This window comes from Gracilinanus agilis, chromosome 3 (genome assembly GCF_016433145.1).
Source record: "Gracilinanus agilis isolate LMUSP501 chromosome 3, AgileGrace, whole genome shotgun sequence".
In the NCBI taxonomy this organism is placed as follows: Eukaryota; Metazoa; Chordata; class Mammalia; order Didelphimorphia; family Didelphidae; genus Gracilinanus; species Gracilinanus agilis.
The window spans coordinates 149,940,455-149,956,494 of NC_058132.1; the positions used below are offsets into that span (position 1 = coordinate 149,940,455).

General features: G+C 38.7%; 1 protein-coding gene across 1 annotated transcript in view; it reads right to left on the bottom strand.

The window, feature by feature from the left end:
* Nucleotides 1–8,364: 8,364 nt before the first annotated feature.
* The window catches only part of LOC123238898 (potassium-transporting ATPase alpha chain 2-like), a 34,508-nt gene continuing 26,832 nt past the window's right edge, over nucleotides 8,365–16,040 (bottom strand). Inside the window, exons 14-22 of the mRNA XM_044666148.1 lie at nucleotides 15,886–16,036; nucleotides 14,768–14,936; nucleotides 14,503–14,657; nucleotides 12,236–12,359; nucleotides 11,943–12,088; nucleotides 10,244–10,377; nucleotides 9,312–9,413; nucleotides 8,509–8,600; nucleotides 8,365–8,393 (exon numbers count right to left, since the gene is read on the bottom strand). Of these exons, the coding sequence (XP_044522083.1) occupies nucleotides 8,365–8,393; nucleotides 8,509–8,600; nucleotides 9,312–9,413; nucleotides 10,244–10,377; nucleotides 11,943–12,088; nucleotides 12,236–12,359; nucleotides 14,503–14,657; nucleotides 14,768–14,936; nucleotides 15,886–16,036 (1,102 nt within the window). The remainder of the gene's footprint in view (nucleotides 8,394–8,508; nucleotides 8,601–9,311; nucleotides 9,414–10,243; nucleotides 10,378–11,942; nucleotides 12,089–12,235; nucleotides 12,360–14,502; nucleotides 14,658–14,767; nucleotides 14,937–15,885; nucleotides 16,037–16,040) is intronic.

Here is a 16,040-nt window from a genome sequence, read left to right on the forward strand (position 1 = left end):
GTGATTTGCTAGCTATCTAGTGGCAAAGCAAGTTTTGGTCATAACCTGGATTTCCTAATTTCGAGCCTTGGGCTTTTTCTAATGAATCACATTGCTTAATAAGAAAGTACACTGCTGCAATAGAAGATAATTGAAAATACTGAATTACTGAAGACTGGCATTAACATTCTCATTATGGTTCAAATGGAATTTAATTGACAGCACTGGCACTTGGTGATGATTTCAGGGTTGAGAAGACATTCCTTTTTCACCGTATTGTCAATTTCTTGTCCAGGCTGCTTCAGGGCTTTCAAATCTTAGGTCCAAACTTTCACAGCTTTTGAAAGTAAATTTTTTTGAGAATAAAACTGACTCTTGTTTTGTTCTCTGTTAGCCATTTTGCTGTGTATGAGCCCTGTTTAAACTGCAGGACCAACTGCAATAGTTGTTTCCTTCCCTTCGGTATCTCCTTTGTTCCCCTGATTGGTACCAAAAAAAATTTAATTTCTAAAAAAAAGAACTTCAATAGCCCTCCTTCCTTATCTAGCTTAACAGTTTCTTTTGAATTTAGGACTATTAGCTTCACTAGAAAGGACATCTTGTCTCTATCTCCTATAGTTAACGATATACATTCTCCTTAACAAGCATACTTTTTTTTCTTTTGCAGTAGGAACAACATTATAATGAGCATCTATCCCTTTTTTTTTCTTTGTAACTTAATGTGATTTAAAAATATATTAGCAGGGGCAGGGGCATTGCACAATAGAAGAATGCCAGGCTTGGAGTCAGGAGAACCTGGGTTCAAATTTGACCTCAGATACTTCCTAGCTGTCTGACCCTGGGCAGGTCACTTAATTCTAAATGCCTAGCCTTTACTGCACTTCTGCTTTGGAACCAATACTCAGTATTGACTCTAAGACAGGAAGTAAGGGTTAAAAAAATTTAGGGGCAGCTGGGTAGCTCAGTGGAGTGAGAGTCAGGCCTAGAGACAGGAGGTCCTAGGTTCAAACCTGGCCTCAGCCACTTCTCAGCTGTGTGACCCTGGGCAAGTCACTTGACCCCCATTGCCCACCCTTACCAATCTTCCACCTATGAGACCATACACCGAAGTACAAGGGTTTAAAAAAAATTAAAAAAAAATTTTTATTTTCTTGTCAATGTGTTATTGGTAACAATGAATAATTACTTAATTTGCTATAAAATTCTTTCCTCCTATCAATTGTATTCCATCATTCATTCATTCACTAAAAATATATCAAGGCATAGCATATACACCAAACACTGTGGGGAAAATACATGTATGATTGTGTGTGTATTATGTTGTTATATATGTAATGCAAATTTCATAAAGAAAAAAGTGATGTAATCAGACAACCCTTGTAATCATAATAACTTATTTTCAAGACCCCTTTTAACTTATACTGGTTTTATGACAGTACAAGTTACTTAACCTCATGACTATCCCCAACTCTCCAGGCAATCCTAAGAATATAAATTTTACAACAGTTGCCTATCCAAAGGCTTAAGAGAGATTTTCCTCTTTCCTAAGACTTTTTTATTGAAAGGACAGATCTAGCTTCTACCTTTAGCATAACCACCTAACCAACTTGACCCATCTCTTTGACTATAAAACATAAAGCTAAGAGGAATGTCCCAAGACTGGGAATTTTATAGAGAATGGTTCTCAAACTTTTTTGGTCTGCTGCCCCCTTTCCAGAAAAAATATTACTTAGCCCCCTGGAAATGAAATTTAAAAAAAATTTTAATAGCAATTAATAGAAAAGATAAATGCACCTGCGGCCATCACCGCTTCCCTGGATCACTGCAGCACGCACCAGGGGTGGTAGTGCCCACTTTGGGAATCACTGTTATAGAGGTTAAAAACAGTCCATTTGAAAAGAATCTTGAGGTCATAATAGACTGTAAATTCTATATACATTAACTTCTACCCTCCCTACCTCAAACAGTTAGTGTGATCCTATCCTTAATTAAGAAAAGTAAATAATAGAAGAACACAGGAGATTATATTCTTGCTATTCTCTGATTTTGTTGGACCATGTGCAGAGTCCCCTTAGAAGTTGCAGGGTCTTAAGATTTCACCTCGATTGATATAAGGGGAAAAAATGTCCCAACCACTAGAAACATCCAAAAGCAAAATGGAATACCTAAAAATGTAGATTGCCACTCATGAAAGCATCCTTGATGACCACTTGTTGGGGGATATAGTAAAGAAGGTTCCTTTATAGTCAGACTGGTTGGCCTCTGAGCTCACTTTCAACTGTCAAGATTCTTTGATTTTGTGAAATTTGACAGTCATGGTTAAGGCCACCAATATTTATGCCAGGCTAGCAACAGGCTCTGAATCATGACTCGAGCCCTATCAGTAGTACTGCAGATACTTCCTGTTTCTAGGCTTGACTCTCTACCCATTGAGCTACCTAGCTGCCCCTATTTTTTATTTTTAAAAAGCCCTTTCCTTCTGTTTTAGAAGCAATACTTAAATATTGGTTCCAAGGCAAAAGAATAGTAAGGGCTAGGCTGGGATTAAGTGATTTGTCTGGAGTTACATAGCTAGCAGATATCTGAGGCCATATTTGAATCCAGGACCTCCCTTCTCCACTAAGCCACTTAGATGCCCCTATAACTGAAATATTGAAGGCTATTCTGACATGTTTCTGGCTCATGGAAGAGCTGGAATCTCTGGGCACACCATCTGTGAGTTCTAGCCATTAAGTCTAGGGGCAATCAGAGTGAACATAATACTCAAAGTTTCCCTAAAGCAATCTTGTACAAATTGAGATTTAGGAAACATTAATTACCAGGTTAGGGTTTAGGGATATCTCTTACCATCTCTTGTTCTCCAGATGTTTGCTTCCCCTGATTATCTAGTGGTTATTCTGAAATCTATCCTACACTAACTTCACTGTATGTCAGTGAAAGGTGAGTCAGAAGAAGGGAGAAAAGGGAAACAGTCAGAGAGCAAGCAGAATCCAAGTTTAATTCTATGCAAGTGTAGAAATGTAAATGCAACATGTATTTGGATATTTTTGAATAATCATAGCCTTTGGGAAAGTTAAAAAAAAAGACTTCTGCTTCAAAAAGATTCTGCTCTGGATACAGTGAAAAATACTAAGGAGCACCCAAGTAGGGCCCCCTCCCCAGGGCATTAACAAATGAAAGGGGTGGGGGGGATGTCTTATTCTAGAAAGAACTAGAATTTCTTTGGAGAGATAACTTCTGTCCTTTTAAGGTCATCCAGGCTTGACTTTGCTTTAATATACATCCAAGATTTATCTTGAAACCTATGACCCCAGAAGATAAAATCCTCTAAAAAAAGAGTCACAGTAAGACAAAGAGGAGGGAATTAGGGCAGGTAAGGAGTCTGCCGGAGAACTAGTTTGAAGGAGAAGAAAGAATGAAAAGAATGGTAACCAGAGGACAAAGAGGACAAAGAGATGGAGTTTGTGTCTAGGAATTCTACCGCACTAAGGCCAGCTGGCTCAACTGGTTTTGCTGAGACCTGAGGTTCTCCCTCCATTCAAATCTCACCTCAGATACTTCCTAGCTGTGTGACCCTGGGCAAATCATTATGTAGCCCTTACCACTCTTCGGCCTTGGAAACAATACATGGTAAGGGATTTAATTTTTTTAAAAAGTCCAACGTTGAGTCTCATAGATAGGCTCATAGGCTTGAGAACTGAAAGAAACTTGGGTTATGCAGAACTATTAAATAGTCAGAAAAGCCACTCTTTAATCAAGAACAGGAGTCACAGGGATGAGGTAGGATGCAAAGTCCGAGGATTGAACTCTGGGTGCTCTGGGCCCTGGCTCCTGGGAATGCCACCATGCTAGATGACTGCAAGGAACAAAATAAATTGGGGAACCTGTTTACCATTTGGGAAGATCTAGGGACAGGGAAATAAGATTGACATTACCATAGCTACAAGGAAATGAGAGTGTTCAAACTATAATGACAGGATAGGTTCAAGCTTGGGAAAGGAATCATAGCCAGAGGCTAGGGTGTACGGCAGTGATGGACCAACTACAGCCAGAGGGCCAGAGGGCCAGATGTCACTGACATTATTCCTAATATGACTAATACAATGAAACTTCGAAAGAGTTGCCTTAGAAACCGACAGACTGAAGAGCATTCTCTTTCCTTTGGCCCCCTCTTTTAAAAAGTTTGCCCATCACTGGTGTAAGAGAAGGGGCTTCTTACAAAGGCTGGTCCTGGCCCAGGTGTGTCTTCCTGGGAAAGGGTCTCTGATACAATGGGGAAGACTACCTAAGATAAAAGGATATTTAGCATTTACTTTAGGGTCCATTATTCAGTCTCTGAAACTGCTAGCCTGAGATTCCCTTCAGGGTGGATTCTCAAGGAACTGGGAATAAGTCCAAGCTTTGGGGTCTCCAATTTACAAGCTGGATTCCAAAACTTATTGTTCATCAGATCTTGCTAGGCTACAAGTTTGGGGGGTTCTATTTCCATGTCAACATCCCAAATCTTATCCTATATACTAGTGGGCAGACCAATGGCAGAATTAACAAAGATGAATATTGCTTTCAGATATGTAAACATTTGGAAATCAAAAATTCCTGTCTCCCCTGCTATAGCATATATATAGACCTCTGGTCTTTAGCCCTGGCTCTAAATCCACTCAGTCATCTAGCTGCCCCCACCAAAATGGTCATTTTTAACACCCCTAGTAACTTATCCCACTACATTTTAATTACAGGTCCTATTGACCACTGATTTTTTTTTTTTTACCTACAATAAATGGATTTAGATTTTCTTTGCATCATTCTTTCTAAAATGTTTCTCTTTTTAGGCCAACTAATTCCCATTATAAATTTCCAAGTTACAACATCAAGATATGACTGTTTGGTTAATCAGATGCACTCTTGCTAAACTTTAAGTCTATTTAGTTTGCAAATGGATATTTAATTCAAAAGAATTTATCAAGAACTTTCTGTGTTCCAAGCACTGTGCCAGGAGCTAGTGTTAACTTAGAAAAAACACAGAACTATTAAATAGTCATAACCACTCTTTAATCAAGGGAAAGGGGGAACAGGGTTGATTAGGCCTCTTATGCAGAGCTGCACCTTATGCAGAGTCCAGGATTGAACACTGCTTAGCTCTGCTCCCTGAGGCCCTGGGAGTGACATTGCGCTAGATGACAACTCCAAGGAACAAAGGAAATTGGGAAACTTATATACCATTTGGGAAGATCCAGGGGCTGGGAAAGATGATTGACATTATACAGACAGCATACAATGGAGCTTGGGGAAGGAATCCCAGCCAGAGGCTGGGGTGGAAGGGAAGGGGCTGCTTAAAATGGATACTAAAGGATGGTCCCTGCCCAGGTGAGCCTTCCCGAGTAAGGGTCTTGGATACCAAGGGGAAGACTACCTAAGACAAAAGGGTATTTAGCATTTATCCTGGGGTCTATTATTCAGTCTGCAACTGCTAGCCTGAGATTCCCTTCAGGGTGGATTCTCATGGGAACTGGGAACAAGCACAAAGTTTGGGGGTCTCCAACCTACAAGATATTTCTAAAACTTGGGGTTCATCAGATCTCACTAAGGCACAAGTTTGGGGTCTCTAGATTCCACGTTGACACTAGGAACACAAAGACAAAAATGAAAAGTTTCTCCCCTCAAGCTTATGTTCTATTTGGGATAACAATATCTACACTGGTGAGAAATGTAAACAAATAATAATTTCAGGGTGGAAGAGAGGACAATTATGGGGATAAGGAAATGCTCAGCATAGGAGGTAGGCCTGGAGCGGAGCCTTCAATATATCCAGGAATCCTAAAAAAAGCAAAAGTGAGGAAGGAGAGCACTCACTGAATGAAAGCTTATAAAAAGACATATAGGTAATGGGAGATGGAATAGGCTGGTCAGACTAGATTGAAAAGTGCATGAGGGAGAATAATGGAAATAAGTCTGAATATAGGTCAAATCCAGATTTTCAAGTGTTTAAATGTCAAGAGAGGAGTTTGTATTTATTCTGAGAAAAACAGGGAGGCTTCGAAGTTTTATTGTCTAGGATACATTGCCGATTCTCCTGATTTTCTCTACCATGACACAGTAGCTCATGTTAATTTTCTCTGTTCATGACACACGTAAAACCCAGTGGAATTGCTTGTTGGCTACAGGACAGGGTGGGAGGAGGGGAGGGAAAGAGCACGAATCATGTAATCCTGGAAAAGTATCCTAAATTAATTAATTAAATAAAAGATTTCAAGTCACACACACACACACAAAAAGAACAGAGGGGCAATATATGGCCTCAATTGCTTTTAAAGAGGGCTTATTTAGGAAGAGGGGAGTGGTCAACAGTATCAAAAATTGTAGAGGTCAAGGACAAGAACAGGGGCAATAAAGATATCATTGGTGATCCTGATTAGAGCAGTCTCAGTTGGGTTGTAGGTCTAGAAGCCAGATTGTAATAGGTTGAGAATTGAGTGGGAGGTGAGGAAATGAGGAAATACAGACTATCTTGAAAGGATAAAATAGACACTTTTTAAAATTTGGGGAAGTTCTGAGCATGTTTTTAGGCAGAAGGAAAGAAGCCAGTGGATAAAGAATGTGTGTTAGAAGAAAGATTAAAGGGTCAATCTTCTGGAGGAAGAAGAAGGAAAGAAAAAAGACACCAGTAGAGGAGTGGTTCTGTATAAGAAGAGGGGGCACTTCTTTGGAGAAAAGGAGGAGAGTTTGGGGGATAATGTTGAGATCTGAAGTGTAGCAGTGAGAAGAGAGAATTCATTTGGATGGCCTTAATTTTATCAGTAAAGCATGAGTTGAGGCTATCCGTTATTGTGAATGGAGTGGTTTATCTTGTCTGAGAAGAAAAGAAACTTGGAACAGAATCTTTGGGGATGTGAAAGTCAGTTGAAAGGAGCAGGTTTGCTGTGCCTCATTGAGATAAGACAACATAAATCTGTAGTAGATATGTGTTTTTGTGACATCCCTGTTTTGGCATTCAGTCCCACTTATTACATGTAAGACTCTGTATAGAAATTAAGGTTGTAAATATATAATCTACATCCTAAATCTTTTAAGTGTATTATAAACTCTCTCTCTGTCTGTGTCTGTCTGTCTGTCTGTCTGTCTCTCTCTATATATAATTCAGTAGGTGGACCAAACTTAAACTCAATGCAAAAGTAACTATAAGACTTGTACTTACAGTAATTTTAATATGTGTATGAGTTCTATACAACACAAGCCCACTGGCATTTGCCTGGCCATATCACTTCCATAGTTGTCATTTCTCCTTTTTATTAAACTGAATTAGCTATAGGGCTAATGCTTCTATTAGTAAATGCAGACTAAGCATATCTGTGTTTTCTTACATTTAGATAAAAGCCTTGAGATTGCATTATAGCATGCCATTCTTTTGCAAATTCCTTAAATCTGATTCCAGAAGAATTAATCCAATAACCCCAAAATGGTCCAAATGATGGTGATGGAAAGTCACTTTATGGAAAAATTTTTACCAGGGGTTATTCTTAGATTATATTTGGGTTAGACTCATTATTTAATGACTGGAAATCATAGAAGGGGTGGTGAAAAATGCTTTCTTTAGTCTATTTTTCATCAATAGAATGAAGTCCTAGAAATTCCATTCTTAGAAAAGTTTCAGCCTGGTTTGGAAGCAGTTGGATTTTTCTGATTGTTTTCTAACCCAATAATGTATTAGAGTTTTTCCATTTCAACTAGCAACAATATGTCAGTTTATCCAGCTTTTCTGGCTTTGCCAATACCACACCCAACATATACTTTATAAGTAGTGGTTGGAAATGGGGAGAAAATGAAATGTCACCCAAACTTATTGATATTTTTTCTTCTATTACTTCTAGAGCTTAAAGAAATTTAGTTAGTAGTTTTCAACTACCTTCCTAGTTGAAATAGATCATCTTCTCAAGCAATCCAAGAACAACATAGGCCCAATTTTAAAGGCCTAATTTTATTTTATAAAATATTTTTTACTTTAAAATGTGCCTTCTCTTGGCCAGTCCACTAAGGTTTATACTATACATGACCATGGCCAGGTCGAGTTCATAAGACTCAAATTCAACACAAGTACATGCTTTACAAAAGAATAAAGCATTGTGAAAATTTATGTACAGGTTCAACAGGTTCTTTTTCTTCTCCACCGCCTTTAAAGTTTATACATTTTAAACAAACGAGGGAAAGGTACAGAAGAAAAACAGATTATACAAAAAAGCCAAATCTCATTTTTACAATGCATTAACTGAGAATCTTTCATACAAATTTCTTCTCGGGTGTAGATTATGATGATGTCCATATTGCACAAGAGACTTCCCAGCAGAGGTGACTGGAGAACACTGAATAAGAGTCTTGGGAGCAATAGCAATTTCAGTAATACATGTTCTTATCCCACCAGCCTGTAAGGGAAGAAAGAGTTAATAAGGAATGTAGAGACTGTGGGAGATGCAAAAAGGCAAATACTCAGGGTCTCCCAAATCTGGACCCCCAACTTCCTCCTTTGATGATACTTACTTCCTGGATATTGCCTAACTAGGAGTTTTCGGAACTCATCATATAGCCAGATGATAATGGCATATGGTACTGCCACAAACCAGTATTGAACTCTGTAAATAAAATGGAGCCAAATCCAAGAGTCAAAGTATTGTCAGAAGATAAGAACTAGCTTCTCAGATAAACAGTGATGGGGTTATTAACTTTACTACCTTCTTAGTAACTTCAACAAATTCAGGTGGGTACAAATCAGGGGAAGATTTCTTCTAAATTGGCCAAAAGCAGATCTTTTCTTTGAAGACACATTACAAAGTGAGGAACACTCAAAGGTGAGGACTTAATAAAGGGTGCTTTTTCCTTCAAATCTTTCCAATGGGAATGTAGATTTTGATTCCATTACCATTTATCTCAATGCCTTGACCAGGCATAACCATTTTTTCAGAAGGGGATATTTGGCCTCCGATCCATATCACCTCATTCCTCTTCTTTTCTTTTTTTTCCTTTTCTTTTTAAAACCCATCAGTCTTAGAATCAATACTGTATATAGGTTCCAAGACAGAAGAATAGTAAGAGCTAGACTATAGGGGTTAAGTGACTTGCCTAGGGTGGCATGGTAGTTGGAGGTCATATTTGAACCCAGGACTTCTTATCTGTAGACCTGGCTCTCAATTCACTGAGCCACATTGCTGCCCCCATTACCACCTACCTCATTTCTGATCTAGACATCCTCAACCTCATCCAGCTTGGTTAAAAAGCTTGGCTTAAGATTCTCCTCAAAATAGAGGCTATTGCTTTCCCTTCCCCAGGTAGGGTACATAACTCACCGAAGGGTGGTAAAATTCAGGATTGGAACACTTCCCAATCCAGAGGAGAGGATGACTGCTATGATGATTTGAGATGCAATCCCAACCCAGATGTATTTATTTCTGTATAAAATATAAACATGAATAGACTTTTGAGTCCACTTGCTTATTCCATCCCTCTTTATAGATTCCTTATTTTTATAGGGAATTGCACCACCTGACTCCTGGTTCCTTAATCACCTAACCTAGTCATCCTCCACTCCTCACTATCTTCCACTCCACTCCCACATCCAATCAATTGCTAAGGCCTGTAAATTTCCTCTTGGTAACATCCCTTACATGTACTTGCTTCCTGCCTCTGTCACTGCCTCCACCCTGGTGCAGGTCATCATTATCTCATGCCAAGACTTATTATAAGAACCTATAACTGCCCCCTGCCTTCCCCATCACTCCTTCAGTATTCTTACACTTTACCTTCCATCACATAGTATTCTCTGATTTATTGATATTGGCCTTTGTAATGAGTCTCATATAAGTATTCCATCTCCCAACTCTGGACATTTTCACTAGATGTCCCCCAGGCCTAAAATGTTCTTCCTCTTCAGATCTGCCTCTTGGCTTCCTCCAAGTTCTAGCTAAATTTCCACCTTCTATGGGAATTCCTCTTAATGCTAGTACCTTCCCTCTGTTGTTTATCTCCAATTTATTCTGCATATATTTTGCTTGTATACAATTGTTTGCATATATTCTCCCCCATTAGATCATGAGCTCTCTGAGAACAGAAATATGTTTTTGTTTTTCTTTGTGGCCTAAAACTGATCACAGTGGCAATATGTATAGGGCACTTAATACATGTTTATTGACTGTCTAAAGCCCATCAGGCTAATATGACCCAGAGCTATCAGAATATCACCCTCTTTATATGATAAGCCTCTGATAAGTAGAGTTGATACCTGAAGAGACCTTGCTGGAAAACTGAATTTATCCGTGTTTTTCTGATGATGACATCTGCAATTTGTTGGACCATGACAGCAACGAAGTAAGCAGTATATCCAGTCCACTCTAAGTACTTCCTCTGATATTTTGTCTGCAATGATCAAGACAGGGATAGGTGTGGAAATTTATGGTAACTCAAGTTTTCCAGAAGAGATAATAGTTGAATAGGAAAAAGAAAGAATGATATAATTTATTTTACTTCTCTTGTGGCCTACTTGTTTTTTGTGTCTATTACAAGGCTAATATTTATCAGCTCTAGCAAACTGTTACCAAAGGGAGAACGAGTTCTGATAAAGATCAGTACAATTCGAATAAAATTTTAAACTGTTGTGTCCATCCTCAAAAATAATTGACATCTGCAGTAAGCACAATTCTACTTTCATGCTCTGTCCTTTTACCACTTTGAACTACAGATAACTTTAGGAATCTAAGCCAAACCAGATGAACTCAACTCTTCCTTATGAAGGATAGTTAGTTTCCATTCCAGAATCAAAGCTTCCCTCCATGAGTCTCATCTAATTGCTGATTTAAAAAATAAAAAACTTATCTAATAATTTTGCTTTAACAAACACATATATCCAATTTAATAATAATAACTGACACTTAAGTAAGTAGCATTTTAAATGTTATATATCATTTGGTTTCCTCAACAACCTTGTCAAATAGGCACTATTATTATTACCATTTTTTGGATGAGGAAACTAAGGGCCATAAAAGTTGAGTTACTTGTTTATGTTAATCCAGCTAGTAAGCTTCAGGAAGGATATTAATTTAGGTCTTCCTGACTCCTACTCCAGAACTCTACCCACTGTACCACCCAAACTCCAAAAACAGATAATGAGGTAGTAATCAACATTGCCCATTGTATTTATTCTGAGATCTGGTGCTATTTAATATAGTCTTCATTTACATAGCTCACGACAATATTGGATGTTTTCATTCTGTTTTTTTTTTTTTTCATTTCCTTCCTTTGTAATAAAGAAAAACAATTAAATGGAGAAAACTAGTATATTGGTCACTTGGCATTCCCCTCCTATGGCCAAATACCTCTCAAATGAGAACACTGAAAACTTACTTCATCATCAAGAGACCGTGTCATGGAAGTTTCAACTCTTCCATCTCCAATACTCTTCCCTGAAAACTCCACAAATCATCAGTTCCTTAGAGCAGTGATGGGCAAACTTTTTAAAGAGGGGGCCAAAGGAAAGTTGTTCTAAGGCAACTCTTTCAACGTTTCATTGTATTGTATCCTACTCATGTATTTGTCAGATTAGGAATAATGTCACTATGCAGGATAGAACATTTCAGGGAGTCTGCATCTGGCCTGCAGGCCGTAGTTTGCCCATCACTGCCTTAAGAGTATTGTCTCCCATTATTTGAAGGGAAGATCCTCGAGGACAGGGGCTGACTCTAGAAAATCTATAATAAATGCTTTTTTCATTCACTATATTTGTATTCCATATAGTTAGTACAGTGTTTGGTGAATAATAATCACTGAAAAAATGCTTGTTGACTTTTTCATTTTCTCATTGTTTTATTACTATTATTACTATTAAAGTAGTCTCATTAAAGCAGTCTAGAGCATGGCATTTCAGCATTTAGGTCAAATGGGCAGTAGAATAGAGAAGAAGTGGGGTTAAAACTTTGATCCTTTACCCATTCTTGTCCATAGCTGTCTTCAAGATCATTTAAAGCATCATCTTCCCATAATGGCCGTAAGTAAAGGAGTCGGTCAGGTCTGAATCCCTGGACTGCATAGACTGTGAAGTAGGCAAAGAAGCCCCCCACAGATTGCAAGATTCCTAAGGGACAAGGGAAATGTAGGAACAGATGAATTCAGAGTATTCCATTTCCAATTCTCCTTTACCCATCCAAAAAAAAAGGGCAGTTTCTGAATGTGTTAGGAAATAGGGAGCAAAGTGCCAACTGGAAGTTAGATGTCAGCATACCAATTTGCAGGTAGGAGTACAAAGCCAGCTGATGATTCACCAATCTGTCCTTCTTCTTGTGGCGTGGCTTCCTGTTCATGATGTCACTCTCAGCTTTCTCATATGCTAAGGCAATGGAAGGAATCTGTGGAAGAGAAAGAAGACAGTGGAACTCAGATTTCTGCCCTGTGGCTGGAATATAGCCAGTTAATATTTAGCGAGCAAATGGAATAGAGAGAGAATAAGTGAATCTCAAGTCTCAGTAAGCAGCTTGGCCAGAAACTTTCAAGTCTGAAGCAATAAAAAGCCATCTGCTATTAATTTAAAAAGAAACAGATCTCTATCCATACCAAAATGTATAATGGATGTAGAGAAGAAAGGGAGAGGAGTTGGCAAGGAGTTGGCAATTGCTATTTCTCTTCCTTTTTCTCTAAGTTTGCTTTCCATTATCTACTTAACCTTCATTCATGCTTTCCCAGGCCACATGAATAATTTACCTTCAACAATGTTGGTTATTCTTCAGTCACTCTCCAGTTATGGGCTAGCTGTCTATTGTGGATTTTAGATCATTTACATTGGTCCAAATCTTAGGTCTACCTCTAATTAACTACTTGGTTTGACCTTGTATAAATCATTGGGCTTCAATTTCCTTTATCTATAAAATGAAAAGATTGAATTGGATGATCTCTAATCTCCCCACATCTAAATCTCTCATCTTATCTGATTCTATGAACTAATTTGTTTGATTCTAGATGCATAGTCAATTAAGAAAATTACACTGGTCTATGCTCAGAATTTCTTCAGGTCCATAGGCCTGAAGATTTCTGAAATTGTGAATAATGCAATCTTTACCATTTTCTACTCATTTAGAGCTTTGGATTAGTTACAGGGTTGTATACTATAATTCTTGGGTCTCTTAAATCTGTCTATACTGCTAAAAATTGGGACAATTTTGGTAGTAACTTCACCTGTGATTCTTATCATTGTCTCTAGCTCAAGTTTAAGGTATCTGAGAAACAAGCACTGTACACATTTTTGGAGGGTCAGGTTGATGGAACAGTTTGGAAAGCTCGATTTAATACAATGTTGATTTTATTATCAATCTCTTGTCAAGTTAATTAAATCTCTTCAGGGGAAAGGAAAGCCAGAAAGGGAAAAAAAAAACCCCACAAAAAAATGATTCCAAGTTTATGGCAACTGATGTTGACTTGATTTCCTAGTTCAGTGACGGGGAACCTTTTAGAGATGGAGTGCCCCACCTCCCCAAGACCAAGTGTCATGTCCATGCCCCCAGAGAGACCACATTCTGTGATCCTCCATCCACTGAGTGCCAAGCTGCTTCCTCCCTTTACTCCATCCAGGGGAGGTAGGAAGCACTCCCATTGGACTGCAGGGGGGGAGGGGGCGGGTGATGTAGTCAGACTTGGGAGAGGGAAAGGGGAGGGCAAGCACTCTGCTCCCCTCTAGTTATGAGGAGAAAAAAAAAGCAAAAAAGCCCCAGTTTACAGGAAAACTCCTTATTTATAGGAAAATATAACCCTCAGGTTAAATTACATCATCCTGACACATTTATCCCCGTCACATTCTAGCCTTCCTGAAGGAGTTATCCTCCAAATTAACCTTTTTAGCAAATGGTCAAGGGTTGAAGTCAGGTTTTAATATGGATGCAAGGCTGACTAGGAGATTGACAAGGAACTATAGTGTTTGCCAGAGCTTCTAACCCACCTGTTCTCCCTCTGGAAGGCTCACCCCTTTGAATGCAAATTGAACAGGCTGGGTTAGTAAGAGGTGAAGGGAGTAAGAATGCAAATTAAAGTAGCCCAAGTTTGCTTGTGAAAGAAACTGGGATAAGGAGCTGAAGAGGCTATTGGGTTCATAAAACCTATTCCTAAATCACTAGACTATAGTTTTGAATATTTAAAAAAGTACAAACTCAAAAGAAGCATACCTAAATCCCCCAAATACTTTGTAAAGGCAGTGGTTGCTTTTGAGAGTAAAGACATAAGTTGTTTCTGTCTTACTCAGATCAAAGGTAATTAAGAGGCCATTGTATTCTGAATGGGGAATCCTGCAAGGGATGTTGTCTAGAAGAGACCTGCTTACTAACTCCTATTGGGGTGAGGGGTAGGGGAGCAGCCCAGCTTTGCACTCTGGTGAACTTTGTGCTGCTCAGATGGACTCACTGGATCACTGACATGCATATCCACAGAGAGGTCTCTGCATGCCATCTCTGGCACATATGCCATAGGTTCACCCTCATGGCCCTAGTTCCTCAGAAATCTACTTACAACATCAGTGCCCAAGTCGATAAACAGAATGGCAATGGTACCGATGGGCAGGGGGACCCCTGCAATAATGAAGATCAGAAAAGGGCAAAGCTCTGCGATGTTTTTGGTCAAGGTGAATGCAATGATTTTCTTCATATTGTCAAAGATTAGGCGACCTATGAAGAGAATTTTTTTTTCAGAGAAATAACCCTTAAGACCCAGGTTAAATCAAACTTCAGTAAGGGTACTTCTAAGATATCTTTGGTATGGAGGGGACCTTACTTACCTTCCTCTATACCTGTCACTATTGAGGAAAAGTTGTCATCTAGTAAAACCATGTCTGCTGCATTTTTTGCTGCATCAGAGCCTGCAAAACCCATGGCAATCCCAATATTGGCCTTCTTCAGGGCTGGGGAATCATTAACTCCATCCCCTGTCACTGCAACAATAGCATCCTAGAAGAACACAGTGGGATTCAAAACTTTCAATCCACAGATTTCAAAGAGTAGCCAAGTTTGGAATACTGATAAAAATTATAGTCTTTATCTGCTCCAGAAGTATGGATAACTCTGGTGTTTGTAAGAGTCTCTTTTTAGGAAAAAAGGATTGTATTATCTTGTGATGTGAAGAACAAAAGATTTAGAAGTCCTCAAGCAAGACATTTTCAAACAAATGGAGATAATGAATGATAAAGTGTCAATGGACAGATATGGGCAGCTCCACTTCTACTGATAATATAATGATATATGCTACTGTGTTATAAGAAATAACAATGGAAAGGGAGACTCCTAGAAGGATGTTTACGAGCTGATACACAATGAAGAAAACAGAACCAGAATGATTTATACAATAATAATATTGTAAAGACAAACAACACTGGAAGATGTCATTAACCCAATGATCAACCACTATTGCAGTGGACTGAGGATGAAACATGGTACCCACTTCCTGACAGAAATGATAGAGGCAAAGGACAGAATAAGACATTTTTTGGACATGGTCAGTGAGGGAATCTGAATTAAAAGTTTTGTTTTTTATTTTGTCTTTTTTCCCCAGTGGGAGGGGTAGAGAAATTTTTTCATTAGTTAAAAAACTTGATTAGAAGCAGTTTTGTTGGATTTTGAAAATCTGGCATAGCATCTAGAACATATTAAATGTCTAAGGAATGATTGTGGAATTGAATTACCTTGAAAAGAATTAGCCATTTTCTCTCCCTGAGTCTTATAAGGGAAAGAACTTTGTGTCTTAGGAAAGAGCTTTCTGTTATGATAAAGCTTCTTTTCAGGATCAATGACAGTCTGAAGATATCTTACACTCACCTGGGTGCCTGTCAGTCAATTAAGCACTTATTAAAAACCTACTATGTGCTGGGCACTGTGCTATACTATCTCCCCAATCACTCACCTGTCTCTGACAACCCTCCACAATTATCAGCTTTTGCTGGGGAGATGTCCTTGCAAAGACAATCTCACTGTGGTTTTTCAGGAGCTCATCCAGCTCCTCTGGACTCATCTCCTTCAGCTCCATTCCACTTACCACAGCTGCTTTTGCCTCCCTAG